At 18.2% G+C, this 19364-nt stretch overlaps 1 protein-coding gene across 1 annotated transcript; it reads left to right on the top strand.

Moving 5' to 3' along the window:
* Positions 1-860: 860 nt before the first annotated feature.
* Positions 861-14496, top strand: LOC128953519 (putative uncharacterized protein DDB_G0282133). The gene is made up of 4 exons (XM_054299004.1): positions 861-911; positions 4093-4473; positions 10941-11543; positions 13205-14496. Exons 2-4 carry the CDS (start codon positions 4176-4178, stop codon positions 14410-14412), a joined length of 2109 nt encoding a protein of 702 aa, XP_054154979.1. The 5' UTR covers positions 861-911; positions 4093-4175; the 3' UTR covers positions 14413-14496.
* The last annotated feature ends 4868 nt before the right edge of the window (positions 14497-19364 follow it).

Raw genomic sequence — 19364 nt, 5'->3', positions numbered from 1 at the left:
ACATATTTTTTTTTTTAATAAAAACAAATGATTTTTTTTAAATATATAATTGATTGATATATCATTAAAAAAAAACAACAATTTAATTGTTGATAATGTTATTCAAATAATAACACATACAATAATACAGTACATAAAATTGAGTGATGTTTTTGCAAAATTTACTATATTTTTTAATTAAATTAATTTATATATACAGTATATATATGTGTGAGATATATAAATGTTTTGAATATTAAAATAATTTTTTTTAAATAAAAAAAGTATTAATGTAATTATATGATATTTGACATTTAATATTGACTATTATTTTAAATGTCTCTACTATTTTGTATAATATTATAATGCAATATAATATCCAACAAAAAAAATAATAATAATAAATAAAATTCTGTGATTGATTTGTCGTCGCCTACTAGTCCTCTCCCTATAACAACAGCACAGGTATATTATATATACATAGCTTACTGTCCATTAAAAAAATACATGCGCGCCGGGCTCTCCAATAGTATAGTTATATATACTATATATACTGTATATATATTCCTATCGAGAATATTCTGTTAATTATACTCTATATACTGTCTATATATATATATATATAAACAGTGACAGAATAAAGCCATAAGAATATTCTGTGACATGTATTGAATTTATGATAACATTTTCTGGTTGTTTGTGTTTGGGAAAGACATTTTGTATTACCATTATATAGATATATACAGTATATATATATATATTACTATAGATAACACACAGAATTTTATATATAATTCAAAAAATATATACAGAATATATATAGATATAAAGTTAAATAATAATAATATTTTTTTTTATTTATATAGAAATTTGAATATTTTCTCTTAAAACACCTAATAATTATATAATACTGGTCACTGAATCGTTAAAATGTAAGTAAATGTTATTATTATTATTTTTTTATAATTAAAATATTAATTTTAATACCATAATTAAAAAACAAAATTTTTCTGACACTAACATATGATGTGTTTATTTTAGTGATAAAAATTAATTTTTTATAAACAGTGTATATATAGTTAGTTAGTATCACTTCTATTATTATTAAAATATAGTAATTATTAATAAAAATGATAAATGTCCTAGATTGTTTAGTAGTTAATTATGTATACACTTACATACAATATATATATATATATATATATATATAACAATAAACAAGATTAGAAAAATTAATTATGATAATTAATTATTTTTAATCATCTCAACAAACATTTTTATATTTTTTATATTACTTAATATATCTTAGAAATTGCAATTAATTTTTATTAATATGTTTTTTTATTTATCAAGAATTTATTTTTTGATTATATTTTTACTAAAAATAGAAAATAATTATTTCAATTAATTCTATATAATATTATTTAGATATGAATTTTTGTTTGCATAAAAAATAACATTAAAAAAATGTTTTTATTTTATTTATTTATTTTTTTTTGTTTGTTTGACGGATGTATGCAATTTAGTGGCTCATTAACGCTATATTCATAGTTAGTTGTATATTATATTTATATTAATTATTTTTGTTTAAAATAAAAATAATATATTTAAATATGTTTATTTAAATATATTCATATTGAGAAAAATATAAATTGAAACTATAATTATAATTATTTAGTATTATTATTATTCATTCATTTATTTATTTTATTATTCACAATACTAGTCTACATTAGTCTAGTATATTGCCATAAAATTATATATATATATATATATATAAATTTATATATATGCTAATTAATTTCAATAATATTATTTTTAAACAGTAATTATACAGTACTTATACAATATATATATATAATTTTAATTAACTAAAAAATATGCTGCTATTCAATAATGTATGTTTCAATAATATAACATTAAATTTATATACAGTATATACAGTATATATTTGAACACATTTAACTGTATAAATATTATATGCAAATATTCAATATTAAATAAATGTATTAAAATCAATATATATTTATGTATATATAGTTTTAATGGTCAGTTTAGCACAATATTAACATTTTTAGGTTTCAAACATTCAAATTATTATTATTATTATTATTATTATTATTATTATTATTATTATTATTATTCAATCATAATGTCACTAAAAATATACAGTTAGAAAATAAAAAAAAAGTTATGAAATATATTATTTAATATATATGTCATTCATTCAGATATATCGAAAATAACAAATAAATATCAATAATATTATATAATAATAATAATAATAAAAATGGACACAAGTATTATATATAGTATTATAAAAGTTTTTATTGCTATCACACCAAACAAAATAAAATGATTTATGTATTGTCTAAGACTCGGTGACATATTTTTGGTGTCCATTTATTTGTATCATATCTTATATATTTTATATCATATAATATATAAGAAAGAAAGAGAGAGAGAGAGAGAGAGAGAGAGAGAGAGAGAGAGAGAGAGAGAGAGAGATGAACGGCTTAATGAATCTTCCAAATAGTCCGCAGAAAAAAATAACAATAAATTTAATATAATTTATTTGTTTTTATTATCTTTAATAATGTTTTTTGTTTGTTTGGTTTTTTATGATAGTTAGAAAAGTTTCTTAAAAAAAACCCTAAATTTTTGTTGTTGTTTTATTTAATTAGTTTAATTGAATTGTGTTTTATATAAAATTTTCTAAATATATATATATATATACTGTTTAGTCTCTTAAATAATAATCATATATTTATTGTTTGAAATTACTTTTATATATATATAATACTTTTATTTATTTTTTTATATTGTTACGATTATTTATTATATATATATATATATATAAGTTGATTAAAACAATTGTTTTATATAATGTATTATGACATTATATACTATACAATAATATATATATATATTATTCAGTAATATTATATATATGTTTAATACCATAAGTAGAAACTCTAATAATTAATGTTTACTTAATTTATTTTAGTTGAAAACAATATTTACATTAAATTGTTTTGTTTGAATTATATTATTAATACACTAATACTTTGTATTAACTTTATAAATCATTTATAAATTTGTTTCTGCATATTGTTATTGTCACAATAGTCTAATACAATAATTATTTATAATATATATATATATATATWTATATATTATTTATGTTTTATATTAATAATACAATGTTAATAATATACACGCAATAGTGATTTTAATGAATATTCATTAGACTATTTAGATATATTTATTGAATATATTATCTCAAAATTAGTCTCTCTCTCTCTCTCTCTCTCTAATAGTTTATTAAAAGTTAATTAGTTTCTAATTTATTATATTAAATATTTATTGAGATTTAGATATATATATATATATATTTGATTTTGATTTGAATTCACATTTATACAGTATTTTATTAATAAATAAATAATATACTGTACATATATGTATTAAGCAATATAAAGCTAATATTATATAATTTATAATAAAGTGCATATATATATACAGTATATAAATTTAAATTTCTATAATAATATTATTATATTAAATATATATATATATTGGCTATTAGTTGAATTGAAATTTCGAAATTTATTTTAATTAAATTTAAAATAAATATATAGATATATATTAAGTATTTCAATTTTGATTTTATTTATATATGTTTTTCAATATAAAATAGTTAATAATAAAATGATAAAATAAAATGAAATCAGTTGGGAAGGAATTTCAATTTGCAAAAAATAAATTACTTAATGTAATATAAATTTAATATAAAATGTAATGTATAAGTAATATTAAAGAAAACTATATTCAAAATTAAATTTTAAAAAAATATATATATTAATAGGAAAATAATATATCTTAAAAAATATTATAGAATATCACTTAACTATCTATATATTAATATATATTTAAATATTATATATATATATGAAAACTTTATTTTTAAAAAAAATAATTAAATTAAAACAAATAATTCCTAAAATTTACTCTTATTTTGTTTTTTAATATATATTTTTGGTCTCAAAAAACTCAACTGAAAATATTTCCACATAAAAAAATAATACCTAAAAACTACTACTACTACTAAAGTCTAGTCTACAATAAAATGTAAACTTTATTACCAAACAAATCAAACAAACAAACAAACAAAAAATCACCAAAAAATTCAAGTCATGGTTTCGAAACAGAGATCCTATTATAATATTTTATTATTTAGTCTACTGTTGTGTTCATCAGTTAACACAACTATATCGCGTATAGTAGTCAACCGTAAACTATTGATACCGACACCGATACTGACATCGCCAGCATCGACGGTCATAATCCCTAACCAACAACAGCAACAACAAAGCACCAGATTTTTATCATCGGATGACAAGTTGTTAACAACCATTACTACCCCCACAACTACTACTACTACTACTAATGTCAAACCAATTAGAGGCACTGATATCACACTACTACAGACAGGTATGTAAAATATAAAAGTTAATGATACTAAACTATATACACATATTAAGCTTATGTAGTTTATTTGTAAGTACAGTACAGTATATATATATATACTGTATTTGTCGGTACGATTGATATACTATACTATCCTATATATATTAGCCTACTTATAAAGTTACAGTACATTTACGTTAATACTGATATATAGACTGTACTTATATGTACTTATCCTGGAATTCAATGTTAGTTTTTTGTTGTTGTAAAGGTTTAGTTTACAACAACAAAAAAAAGATTTAGAAAATTAAAAATTTATTTTTTTTATATATATTATCAAACTTTACTTAATATATTAGTATATGAATGTAGTGTATATATACTATATATATATATTGAATATATATATGTATTGAATATATATATATACTAATAATATATAATTGAAAGGATTTTTTTGGATACATAACACACACACATACAGAAAATTTTTAACAAATTATGTGTTTGTTTGCTAAATAATGTCTCTCTCTCTCTCTCTCTCTCTCTCTCTCTCTCTCTCTCTCTCTCTMTCTATCTATCTATCTATCTATCTCTCTCTCTCTCTCTCTCTCTCTCTCTCACTCACTCACTCACTCACTCACTCTCTTACTAATCAAATACAAGCCGTTTTCGGCATTAAATAATATATAAATTTATATATAACAGAGAGATAATGTAATATACAATACAATATACTGTATAATAGTATCGATTTATTATTATTATTACTTTATAGTATCCATTTAATATTGATAATGAAAAATTCATGGCAATGGCAAATTTATTATTTTATTTTATTTTATATATTTATTATTTATTTTTTGGTTGTTGTATTATAATATATTTAAATTTTTATTAATACTATAGTGTAGTAGTAATAAAACTGACTAAAAGTTGGCAACAAAAAACAAATTTCTAGTATTGCTCTAACTATTCCTTAAGTAAAAACATATATTTATTATTTATTTATTAGATTTAGATATATTAAAAAGATATATATATTATTAAATTTATATATATCAACATAAGGTATATATATATATATATATATATATATATATATAGTTATATATAATTCTGTATAATAGTTGTTTGAAAATAATAACTATTTTATATTTTCATTTATGATTAAAAAACAAAAATTGTTTAGTATTTATATTAACATTGAATGCATCGGTATTTTTTTTTGTTGGTTTGTTTGTTAATGTATTTTATTAGATATGTTTATATAATAGAAAACATAAAAAAATTTTAGTGAATTTTTTTGGGGGTATTTAATGATTATATATATATGTTATTTTCAAGGTTCCCAATGTCTAAACTGATTATTTATTTATGTTTTTGATTTTTTTTTGAAAAGTAGAGATAACTTTTCCATTAAAACTTATATATATAATATATATAATATAAACTATTGGATTTAAATGCATTGTGTTGTCATATATTTATAATCATTTAACAACATATAAATATGATACCTAATTATATTTCAATGATATTATTATTATTACAGTACTTATAGTTTATTGAATATATGATAATACAACATATTAAACGAATATGAATTAAAAGATTAAATACTAATAATAATAATAATAATAATAATAATAATAATAATAATAATAATAATAATAATACTAGTAATAGATTTCGTGGAAAAAATATTTTAACAATTATTATAATCCGGGAAAAAAATTGAAATTAAATCTTTTTACATTTTAAAAAAATGTGATTTTTCAATAACACACACACACAACAAAAATCATTTTTTTGATTAAATCCGACAAACATATTGTATATCATACATACAGTATATACTGTATATGATATTATATATCATATTGAATCTTATATACAATTTATTATATATATATATTTAGACTTTTTTGTTGTTGAAAATATGTTTTTAAATTAAAATGATTTCAATAGAAACAAAAAATTACTTATTAAACAAATTTATATATATATATATATATGATATAATAGTATATACATTGTGTCTGTTAACGTCATGATTTAGATAACACATAAAAAAATTTATCATTTTATTTGACAAAAATATTGTAAAATAAAGCCTTTTATAAAAATACAATATTATATATATATATATATTGAATATACAGTATATTTAAGTCTCAAGAAAAATATTTGCACAGTTTTAGATACAAACACACAAAACAATAACAAATAGTTTGAATTATTTTTTTTGACAAAAGATTTTCAAATCTGTTTCAAATATATTTGTCGAAACTATATTACTATTGATTTGTATTTTAAAATTTTAAAATACAAATAGATTTTTAAATAATTCAAACTAATAATAATAATAATATAGTAATAATGCACATAATTATATATATATTATTACTGTATTATTACTACAAATATATATATATATATATATATATTTTGAACAACACATTCACATTTACCTCTATTTGAATAAAATTTTGAAAAATTTAAATAAATTATAAAATGTTTTTTTTATAAAAAAAAAGTCATTTCTATTATATATACCGTTATTATTATATAAAATTTATACTACTTGTACTTAAGTAGTATATAATATAAATATAGTACTCAACATAATTTTTTTTTTGTTGTTGATTAAATGGGTTTTTATATTTGAAAATAATATATTTACTAAAAAGTAATAATAATAATAATAATAATAATAATAAAACTACAAAAACAAGTAAAGCCCTGTATATATGAGTTATGTGAAGTGTTTACTGCAAAAAAAAATCAATTAATATTTTTCACTATATCTTACTATACTTTTATTAAAAGTGTTATATATATATATCCATATATTTAAATAATAAAATATTTTTAGTTGATTTATTTTTTTGGGTAATTTTTTATTAGCACACAATATATCTATTAAATATATATATATATATATATATATATATATATATATATATATATATATATACAGTATATACACTAATTTTTTATCCAACATTTAGATAGATATTTACACAGTTTTATGTATATATATATATATATATATATATATATACTTATACTTTATATAGACAACTAACAAAATTTAATGAAATAATAAAATTTATAATACATGTATAAAAATTTTATGTTTTCCCTATTTTATATTTGATAATATAGTTAAAAAAAACATTTTATATACAGTAGATTTTTTGTTTGTTTGTTAATTTATTTTATTATATGATATACTGTATATACTGAAAATAATAAAAACAGTAAACGAAAATAATTGCTTTTTTTGATATAATTTTCTAGATTTTTTTTATAAAAGTAAAATTATATGCAAAATATATAAATTAAACCAAAAATAATGATAAAATAAATCTAAACGTGAATTTCATAATCATTAAACATTTTTTTTTCATTAAACTACTTAAAAAATATATATACTGTATATAATATTATTGTTTTTTTAATAAATATAAATTGATTTTAAAATAAGATTAATTAATTTTTTTTAATTATTATTATTATTATTTTATACAGTATACTGTATATTATGCGCTAACAATTGTTTATTAAAATTAATATTTAATGTAACAAAATATTTTTGTAGTTATTATCTTAAAAACAAAACAAAAATAAATAAATAAATTTATCTATTGTTGAAATCGATGGATTAAAAAAACGATAATATTTTTTTAATACAAAATTATTTTTAAAAAAAAATATATTGTTTGATATTTAAGCCGATATTAAGAGAGTGTATATAAATTTAGTAAACTTTTTAGAAAATAAAATAAAAACATATTTATATCAGAAATTAATCTATTTTTTAAAAATAAATAAATACTATATTTAATAATACTGTTAATAAATACTGTAATAACATCATTAAAATAAAATGTATTATTATTAATATTATTATTATAAAAACATTTAAATAATATTTTAATTTATCATAAATGTATAATAATAATAATAATAATAATAGTAAACATATACTGTATACATAAAGTAATGATACTATTAGTGTTACTATTTTAGTACTAACTAAACATATATTTTATTTAAATTTATACCATTATATTGATTTAATATATACAGTAATATTATTATATATATTTTTCAATAAAGGTTAGACATTTTTAACTTAATATTATATACAGTTATAAATGAAATCATTAAACTGTAGATTTATTTTTTTAATACATGAATGAATACATTTGAAATATAAAAATTTATATATATTTATATATAACTTTATATACAAAAATATTTTGACAAACATATCATATTAATCTTTATACTAATATTTTATATAATATATTATTTTTTCAATATATATATATATATATTTATTTTTATTTATAAAATTTTATATAAGATTTTTCTATAATAGTTCAGACTTTAAATGTCAATAAAAAAACTAAAAAAAACTTCAATCACTTTGTTTTGAATCAATTTTTATTTTGTTTATTGATAGCAATAACTATTACATTGAAAATAGTTTATATTAATATATATATATAAATATATATATATATTTTGAAATAAATCATTTTTTTCACAAAACAATCAATAATACACAAAATATGCATGAATTATATACCGGTATATCAAATAACATATTATATACTGAAAAATTGTCAAAAAATATTATGTCAATCCAAACAAATAAAACTAATAGATATATAGATAGATATATAATATTTTTAGTCAAAATAGATATTTTTTACAATAAAATAAAAAGTTTTATCATTTAGTTTTTTCCCAATACATTAAAACTTGATATTTGTTTGTTTTTGTTTTATTTGATATTTTATTTGTTTTATTAATCAATTTTTTTTAATTATATACCATTACTACTACTACTGATTCAATTTCAATTATATTATTAATTTAATTATTTTTCACTATTAAAAGTTAATAAAAAATTTATATTAGAAAATCTTAAATAAAATAAAAAAAAATATTAGCCAAATGTCAATGTATTTTTGAAAATTAAATTAAATTAATTTTTATTTTATTTTATTTTATTTTAATGAATTCACATTTAATTAATTTTCTAATTTAATGACAACAACTATGTTTGTGATGTGATATGAATTAAATATATTATAATATATAATATAAATATAATGTTATATACTGTATATAAATTTAGTCAATAATTTGTCGACAACTATGTTGTTTGTAATTTAATTAATAAATAATTTTATTGTATTAATAATTAATTAAAAATAATTTATTTATTAAGTGTTGATTAAATGATTTAATTAATTATTTATATATAAGAAAAACAATATATACATTAAATTAATTGCACTTTTAATACTGTAGATAACATTTATTAATAGTTAATGTATTTTATACTATAAATAATATTAAAAATTTTATAAAAGATATATAAAAATAAACTAAAGAGAAACTATTATTTTATATAAAAAAATAAAATTTATATTAAATTAAAATATAAATTAATTGTTATTTTAGTTTAGTTTAGAGACAATAAATTTATATTAATTTTTTATTTATTTAAATTATAGAATTTTGAATGAAATATATAATAATTAATTTTATAAAAAAAAATTAGTTATAGACAATAAATTATTTATCTATTATTTTTTGTGTAGATATTATTGTATTGATTAATATTATTATCGTTATCGTTATCATTATTATTATTATTATTATTATTATTATACAAATAAAATAAAATTAATCGATAAAACAAAATTATTAACAAAAAAAAGTAAAATTTTTTAGCGTAGGTCTTAAAAAAACTGAAAATTATTTTTATGAAAAACACATTAAATTTTTTTGTTGTATTTATTTTCTTTGGTAATAAACTTTTTTATCATTATTATTATTATTTTTGGTGATATATTTTTTATTAGTCTATATTTATAGACTATATATATATATATATATATTTTTCTCTATAAAAACATATATACATTATATAATAAAAAAATATACAGTATTTTTCACTTGAAACTTCACATAAAAATAATATTATTACTTATAATATAATAATAATAAATAAACTATTTTTTATTATGTGTGGGCAATGGCGACAAAAAAAATAAAAAAGATAAAATAAATGATTTATTGGATTATGGTTTATATATATATATATATTATCATTGATTGATTGAAAACTATATTTTTTGTGTAACATATTTTTTTAAGTATATATATATTTATATAATTTTAATGTGATTTTTTTCCAAATAAAAATTATGTATTGAATAAATATTTGTATTGTAAAATTAAAGTCAATAATTGAAATATAAAAATTATAGATAATAATAATAATAAAACTTTATATATATATATATATATTTCTTTAATTTTTATTTTTAGGTAAACAAAATTATTTCTATACAAATAATATCATAATTTTTTCTTCAAAACGAAATAATAATTTTTTTATGTCTAAAATATTTGATAACAAAAATTATATTAATTATAATTATTTTTCAATCAATCATCAGATGTGCCAAACATTACCACAACAACAGCTACAACATCGTTGTCGTCGTCATCTTCAAGATCACTATCGGATCAGATAATAGGCGACAATAATACTAATACTACTACTGATAGCAATAGTCTTCAACAAACAAACAATATATCCATCGATAATAATATCACTAATGATTGGTCTAATGGACAGGAAATCATTGGGGAAATCGTCAACAATGACATCAACAATAATGACAGTGGATTAGCTGATCCGCAGCAGCAGCAGCAGCAGGATATTCATAATCATATGCTAATGGATAACATCAACAATGGTATTATCATCGCTAAAACAACAGGAGCTACAGTCACGACCACTTTGATGACATCAGACAATACTACCACTACTACTACTAGTAGTAGTAGTAGTAATGCTATTAATAGTAATGAGAGCACCGGTAGTGCCGCCAAACCAACCAATGGTGGTGATGATGATGGTATGGTTCAACTAGTAGACAAACTGAGACCAACTATTATCAATGATAATAATATTGATAATAATGATAATAATCAGATCATCGCCAGTTTGGCGACGCCTACACTAACCACCACTACTACAACAACATCAGCTAAAAGTAATTAAAAAAATATTTATTTAAATTATTATATAATTTATATGAGAGAGAAAAAACAGCAACAAAAATATATAATCATTTTTTTGACTCTATATATATATATATATGTCTCCACTAATTAATTAATTAATTGCTAATTAAAAACTTTATATACAGTTAGATAGATATGTATTATATAATAGTTTATGTAAGCGTTAATACTGTATAAATGATTTTTATTTGATTAATTAGATTATTATTTTTTTTGTTGGGTTAGTACAGTATATAGTGGATGACATAAACACAAAAAAAAATTATTTTATTTAATTTTGATTATTTAATTAAAACCTTTAACATTTTCATATATCATAATAACATTTATAAGTAATAAGTTATATAAATAAATAAATTGTTTGTTTTATTACTATATTTGAAATTAATTAAATTATATAATTAAACTATTAATAGTATAAATTATAATTTATTTATTTTCTCAGTAACTTATATAGGTTATTATTATTATATTGTTTCCAATTAAATTAATAATATTTTAATTAGATAATTATATTACTGTGGCTAATAAATTTCGAGACAGAATCTTTGTACTAAGTTTTTCTAAAATAATTCGAATATTAGAATGTTTTATATTTTTGTTTTAATGTACATATTTTCTATGATTATCACTTATCAAAATAATAGTAGTTTAATATCTTTGTCTAAAAAGTTTTCGGAATTATTTACAAAAATATTTGATAGATGACATTTTAAAACAGTAATCTTTTTTGATATTTTTATGTTTAAAATAAAAATAAATTTAAACAAAAAAATATTAATTTTAAAGAGTAATATTTGATGTTTATTTTTTAGTAAAAATCAGTAAGTTTATCAAATGCTTACAATTTTTAATAAATAATTTTATCTAAAATTAGGTCTAAATTTGTCTTCCAAAATAGCACAATTTTAATTTTTAATAATGTTTGGTATTTTCGTCAATAATAAAAAATTATTTTATTATTTTCTTAAAAGCAGGCAACATAATATAATATTTAATCATTTTAAAAAATTTATTAGAATAATCCAATTTTAATAAATAACAAAAACATTTTAAAATTTATATTCGTTTTTTAGAAATAAGTATAAATTGTATTTTTTTTGTAATTTTTCATAAATAATTCTTTAATTGTCAGAAATCTAATAAAATAAAAATACTTTTATTATTTTATCAGGATTAATAGTTTTTCTTAGATTTTATAAATTATACAATTCTAAAAATAGAGGTTACTAATTTTGTAGCATTATAAAACTTTAATTATTATACTATAAAATATTTTTATAAATTAACAATAATAATGAATATCTCTACTATTTAATACCATAAAAAAATAATTTTTAATTATTAAACCGAATGCAGAAAAATCTATTAAGTTTTCATATTACAATTTGTCTTGAAATATATTTGCCACAGTAATATATATATATATATATACATTAAAATATCAAATAGACATATTTGATGATAAAATTATATATTAACAAAAAAATAATTTAATAATAAAAATAATTACAGTATATATATTGATTGATTGAATTTAAATAAATAATTAATAATTTTCTACTATTATTATTATTATTAAATGCTATTTTTTGGTTTAAATTAATTTTTTTATTTATTAATAAAAAAGATATAACCGATAGCTTAACAACTGCTAACAAAACAATGACAACCCGTGCTATCAACGGCACCGGTAGTACAAGTAGTACTGTAGCTGAAGATACAGAAGCAGCCCATAGATCCAAGAGGTCGTTCCCGTCACCGTTGATGACCACCAATACTAATCAGTTGCATACAAATTTGGACGACTTGTTTGACTTGAGACGCCAGCGGCGGTCATCGTCAACATCATCATCGCTGATGAGATACAAGAGAAACACATTCATAGCCAACAATTACGATGATTTGTTGGCCTCAATACTGGCTCAGGACAACAATAGCATCGGCGGCGGTAATGTTATTGTGGATAACAACAACAGTGATGATGACGACGACGACAACGATGATGACAACATGGATCTGTTCAATGATGTCGACGGCGGCGGCGATGGTGGTGGCGGCAGACCAAACAGTTTGGTCACCAATGATAAAGAGCTGAACGATTTGGCGCTCAGTTACCTATTGAATAGCAATAGAAACAGTAATCCCTACGATCTGGACAGTCAGATGATTGATTTGAATAAACTGAAACAATACTACGATAGCCTATTGCCGCTGATGGAGGCCATCGAAAATGGCCAAACATTACCGCCGGCTATGGCCGCCGCCGCAACCGATACAGATAACGATGATTCCGGTGAAGATATTGCTGCCGTTGCCGCCGCCGCCGCCGCCAACCGATACAATAGCTACGGCAGCAGCAGCGGAAGCAGCGGGTTGTCGTCAATACCGGTGATACCCTATTCGTGGCCCAACAACAACAACATTAACCGCTATCAGAGGATCAGACGTTCGTATAGATACCGTTCCCCTTATTCGCTGTACGCGGGTATGCGACGCAAACGGTTTTTCGGGGGCAGTGGTGGTGGTCTAGAAAATAATGGCCCGATAATGATGGGACCGAATGGGGAATGGGGCCGTATAGTCGGCTCAAACATTGACCGATCAGTTTACGATGACGAGGCCCAGGAGGCCAATAAAATCTATTCGTTGGCCACACTGTTGGCCCGCAGCGGTGGCACCGGCGGCACCGTCGGCGTCTATAGACCCGAACAGCTTAGCCTAATGTTGAACCATAGGTTTAAGCGATCATCATCACCATCATCATCATCGTTGTTGGCACCGGTATTTCGGCGCCCAGGTAGCCGATTGGATAAACCCAGTTTCAAACATATGTGATAATTCAAAAAAAAAAAAATAAGATTAAAAAAAAGTTTGCGATACAGTAGATGTATAAATAGTATACTATTTATATATAGTTTATATATATATATATATATATATAGTATATATATAGAGTACGGGATTGTTATCCAACAACAAAAAAAATTACTAAAAAAAATATTAATACAATATAAGAGGCAGTCATTTATATTTAAAAAAAGAGGGTATTTAACAGTATATATATATATATATATATAGGAAAATATGTATCAAATATATAAATACTGTATATATATATATATAATTTTTTAAATATATGTATATATATATATAACACACAAGTGATTAGATCTGTATTTTATATTTTAATCAACCAAAATAATAATAATAATAATAATAATAACAAACTGTGAGTGATATTAGTATTATTAGTATTGAAAAATTATTATCAGATTATTTCTTATAATACTTAACATACATTTTTTTGTTTAAATTAAAGATTATTATTTAATTTAACAAACAACAAAAAATACACATTTTTTTTTAAAAATATTATATATATTTATTTTTTAACGAAAAAAATAACTAATAAATTATGTACAAAATAATAATAATAATAATAAAAAGGTATGGCTTTTAGTAAAAAAGGGCGAGTATTATACTGTATGTTATCGATAGATACTTATAGTAATATATATATATATATTATCTAAAGTAAAGTGTGTTTTTTTATATAAAATTTATTATTATTATTATTTTTGTTAGTATTAAATACTGATATAGATTATACTTGATATACACATATATATATATACTTTATATATGTATATGAAAAATATGATATCAATTATTTATTTTGTTTGATATTTATTTTATTTTTTTTTTTAAAACCCACAAAAAAAATTATTTAAAATACCGTTATATTTGTTAAGTACAGTATAAATCAAGTGAGAGAAATGTAAAAAATAAATCAGAAATCAGATTATGATTTAAATTTTTATTTTATTTTTTTAATATATATTAACATTTATATACAGTATATATAATATAAAACTTTTAGCATTTAAATACAAATAACAAAACAACAAAATGTGTCGATTTGTTAAATGATATACATTTTTATTATTATTATTATTATTATAATGGAGATATAAATGTGTGTTATTATAACAGCAGTATATTATATATTTATATATTATATTTAGTAATTGTTGGGAAAAAAATCAGAGATGAGATTAAATTATATTATATTAAATATTTTTTTCATGTATTGTTGTTTAATATAGTTTAAAATACTTTGCGTGCACTTAATGACTGAGTTTTTTTTTCTGAGACTTAATGATGAAATAATATATCAAAAAAAAAATCATTTAAAAAAATATAACAAAAAATTATATATATATATATATAATATGTATATAAATTATATTGGATATCATTGTGGATACAAATAAATTTATTTATAAAAAAACATACAGTATATACCTCTATATATATATATGAATAACACGTTTTTTTGTTGTATTAATAAATGGGTATATATTAAGTATAATATTATGATTATTATATATAAGATTAGCACACAAAATATAGATTATTATTATTATTATTTCCCTAAACTAATTAATATATTTATTTTATTTATAATATTAATTATCAATCAAAACAACAAAAATATATTTATTTATATAAATATTAAAAAAAAAATAATTACTATTTTGCACACATATTAATATAATGAAATTAATTATTATTATTGATAATAATAATAACAGCATTGCTTGCTATAAAACAAATATTGATATATCAATATAACATATTTAAATTATATATATATATATATATATAAATTTATATAAAATTATCATAATTATAAATGGCATAATAATAATAATAAATTGATCGATATTTTAATTTTTTATTTTATAATATTATTAATAATAATAATTATGATATAAAGTGAAATTAAAAATAAATTGTTTAGTTAGTATATTATTATTATTACTTTAGATAATATTTAATAATAATAATAATGATAAAAACCTAATTATTTAGTTTTTCTACATTTTAATATTATAATTATAAACTACATTTTTTTTAAAAATAATAATTATTATTACTATATTACATAACATAATATCTTTTTAATTGATAGATAATTGTTTGTTGTTTTGTGCATAAATAATTGTTTTTTGAAATATATAAGTAAAAAATGTTATAAAAAATACAGTACAATAATACTATAATACTCAATATATTATTATATTATATGATATTAATATCATAAATATAACATTTGTTTTGTGTTTTAAAAATATTTTATATTATATAAGTCTATTGAGTTTATATATATATATATATAGATATCAATAATATGATATATAAAAACTAATAAAATAAAATATAAGTTTTATAGTTATTATTATTAATAATAATAATAATAATAATAATAATATAATTTATATTTATAAATATAGATTATATCTTTGTAATAATCAATAGGACAATGAAATAATTGTTTAGTGTTTGAGTTTAATATTAGATATTGTATGGAAATATAATAAAATATAATATTTATTAAAAAAAGAGACATATCTTAAAATAATTATTTAAAAAAAAAACAATTTATATAATATATATTTAAGGTATATATATATATAGTGATTATTATTATTTTTTTGTTAAAATAAATACTGTATGGTATATATATATATATAAATATAAATTTATATATCTGATTGTTATTTTTAAAAATAATAATAATATTATAACCAATCGTAACATTATAGTGATTATATAATTTATTTGTTTAAAAAAATGTATTTTCATTATTTGAAATATATATATATAATATATATATATCATGTAATACACAATAAATATTGAAATTAATTGAAAAACAAGCTTTTAGTGTATGCTCTTAATGTTTAACAACAATAGTTTATTATATAATAATAATAATATTATTATTATTATTACATTTGAAACCTTTAACAATATAAAAATGTAATGTAAACTCAAAAAAACTAATTATTTGATGTAAAACTTATTTTCTAATAACTATTATTTCTTTAAAATATTATTATTATTATTATAAATATTATTACTATTATCAAAGTGTTGTGTAATTATTATTATTATTATATATAATGTTATATTTTATGGATAAATAAATAAAAACTTTTTAAACAATAATGATGAAGCAAAAAAAATCATTTTTTTATTTTTTAAAACATTTTTTAATCAATATTTTTTTATTGATAATTTAGATCAATAATCGCTAAACAAGAAAAAAACAAATTTTTTAAATAATAATAATAATTGAAAATAATATTCACGTAAAATATAATATTATCTTTTATTTTTGTTGTTATTTTACATCAAATAATGTATATATATATACAAAACTAATTTATTTAGAGAGAAAAAAACACGAAAAAAATTTGCATAAAATTTTTATTGAATTGTTATTTCAAAGTGAAAAATAATAATAATAATAGTGAATGAAAATATATAGTTATTTATAGATACCATTAAAAAATTTATATATATTGAATATATTGAACTTTTAAATATTTATAATAACAATTCAATATAATATTCAATAATATCCTTGCATTTTATATTATATATTATAAAAGTTTATGATTTTATTACCATTACAATCACTTTATACATGTTTTTTTTTTAAAAAAAAAACTCAATTTTATTAAACAATAAATTGAATAATAATACTAACATATAAATAATATATATATATATAGTACATACCAACAAAAAAAACATACAAAACTACTACAACAACAACAACAATAAAAAACAACAATATTTTAAATATTGATTTCAATAAAAAAGTTTTTTATTAGTTTTTATTATTATAACAATTTCTAACTTTCTATCTCTATATCTCTATATTTGAGAGACACTAATGTTATATTCATGTAAAACAACTTATTATTATTATTATTTAATTTTTTTTTATTTTAATATTTTTCACAATTGACTGCTTAATTCAATGCCAACAACTATAGTAACAATAATACATAATAATAATAATAATAATTTCCCAATAAATTATTTTATTACTCATTATTCTTAAGAAAAAAAGTATTATTATTATTATTAAAATTGTAATATATGTTTGTAATATATAACTTATGGCTGGCATATTGGTGTACTAAATAAATTAATAATAATAATGTAAAAATAATAATGGATTGTAAATATATATTAAATATAAATTTATATATATATATATATACTGTATATAAATATTTAATAATAAATTAGTACATTAACTATATATATATATATATATATATATATATATATATATATAAGTACAGTATATTGTTGTATAGTATAGAAATAAAGTTATTATAATTGAATTATGTTTTCATTTATTATCATTTTTTTGAAAAGCAATGACTTATTTTTTATTTATTAATATTATTATTTTTTTTGTGACTAACACTATAATATCCAGTGATTTGCAAAAAAAATTAAATAAATAATTGTTTATAAACTATTGATAATATGTTTGTTTGTTTGTTTGTTAACTATTAATAGCTTTTAAGTTGTGAATCAATAGGTGTGTATTAATAATAATATCTTTATTTTGGTTTGTTTAAAAAAACACATTTTTAACATATTTTATATCTAACAACTAAATGCTTCAAAAAAAACCTACAGTTATCGTGAATATACAGTTCCCCACCACTACTACTACTACTATATGGTCTCTCTCTCTATATCTCGAGGATGGTATGTGTGGTGTCTGACAATTATAATACAATTCACACCACGACTTGTATGAAGAATTAGATCATCACTTCTARAGARAGARAGAGAGAGAGAGAGAGAGAGAGGCCTCTCAAATATGATTACACTTTTTTTTTTGTTATTATTCAACACAACTATTTTCCACACATTTTATAATATAATAATAATAATAATAATATAAGAGA

The sequence above is a fragment of the Oppia nitens genome, unplaced genomic scaffold, assembly GCF_028296485.1.
Source record: "Oppia nitens isolate AA-2021 unplaced genomic scaffold, nextdenovo-longstitch-racon4-pilon3 scaffold22_pilon_pilon_pilon, whole genome shotgun sequence".
NCBI classification, from domain to species: domain Eukaryota; kingdom Metazoa; phylum Arthropoda; class Arachnida; order Sarcoptiformes; family Oppiidae; genus Oppia; species Oppia nitens.
This window is presented reverse-complemented; position numbering and strand designations above follow the sequence as displayed.

What these genes read in the sequence shown, in the direction of transcription:
- LOC128953519 (XM_054299004.1), top strand. Translation starts at nt 4,176, where the DNA reads ATGGTTTCGAAACAGAGATCCTATTATAATATTTTATTATTTAGTCTA. An exon ending in TATCACACTACTACAGACAG is followed by an intron (nt 4,474 to 10,940) that starts GTATGTAAAATA and finishes ATCAATCATCAG; the next exon opens with ATGTGCCAAACATTACCACA. An exon ending in TACAACAACATCAGCTAAAA is followed by an intron (nt 11,544 to 13,204) that starts GTAATTAAAAAA and finishes TTAATAAAAAAG; the next exon opens with ATATAACCGATAGCTTAACA.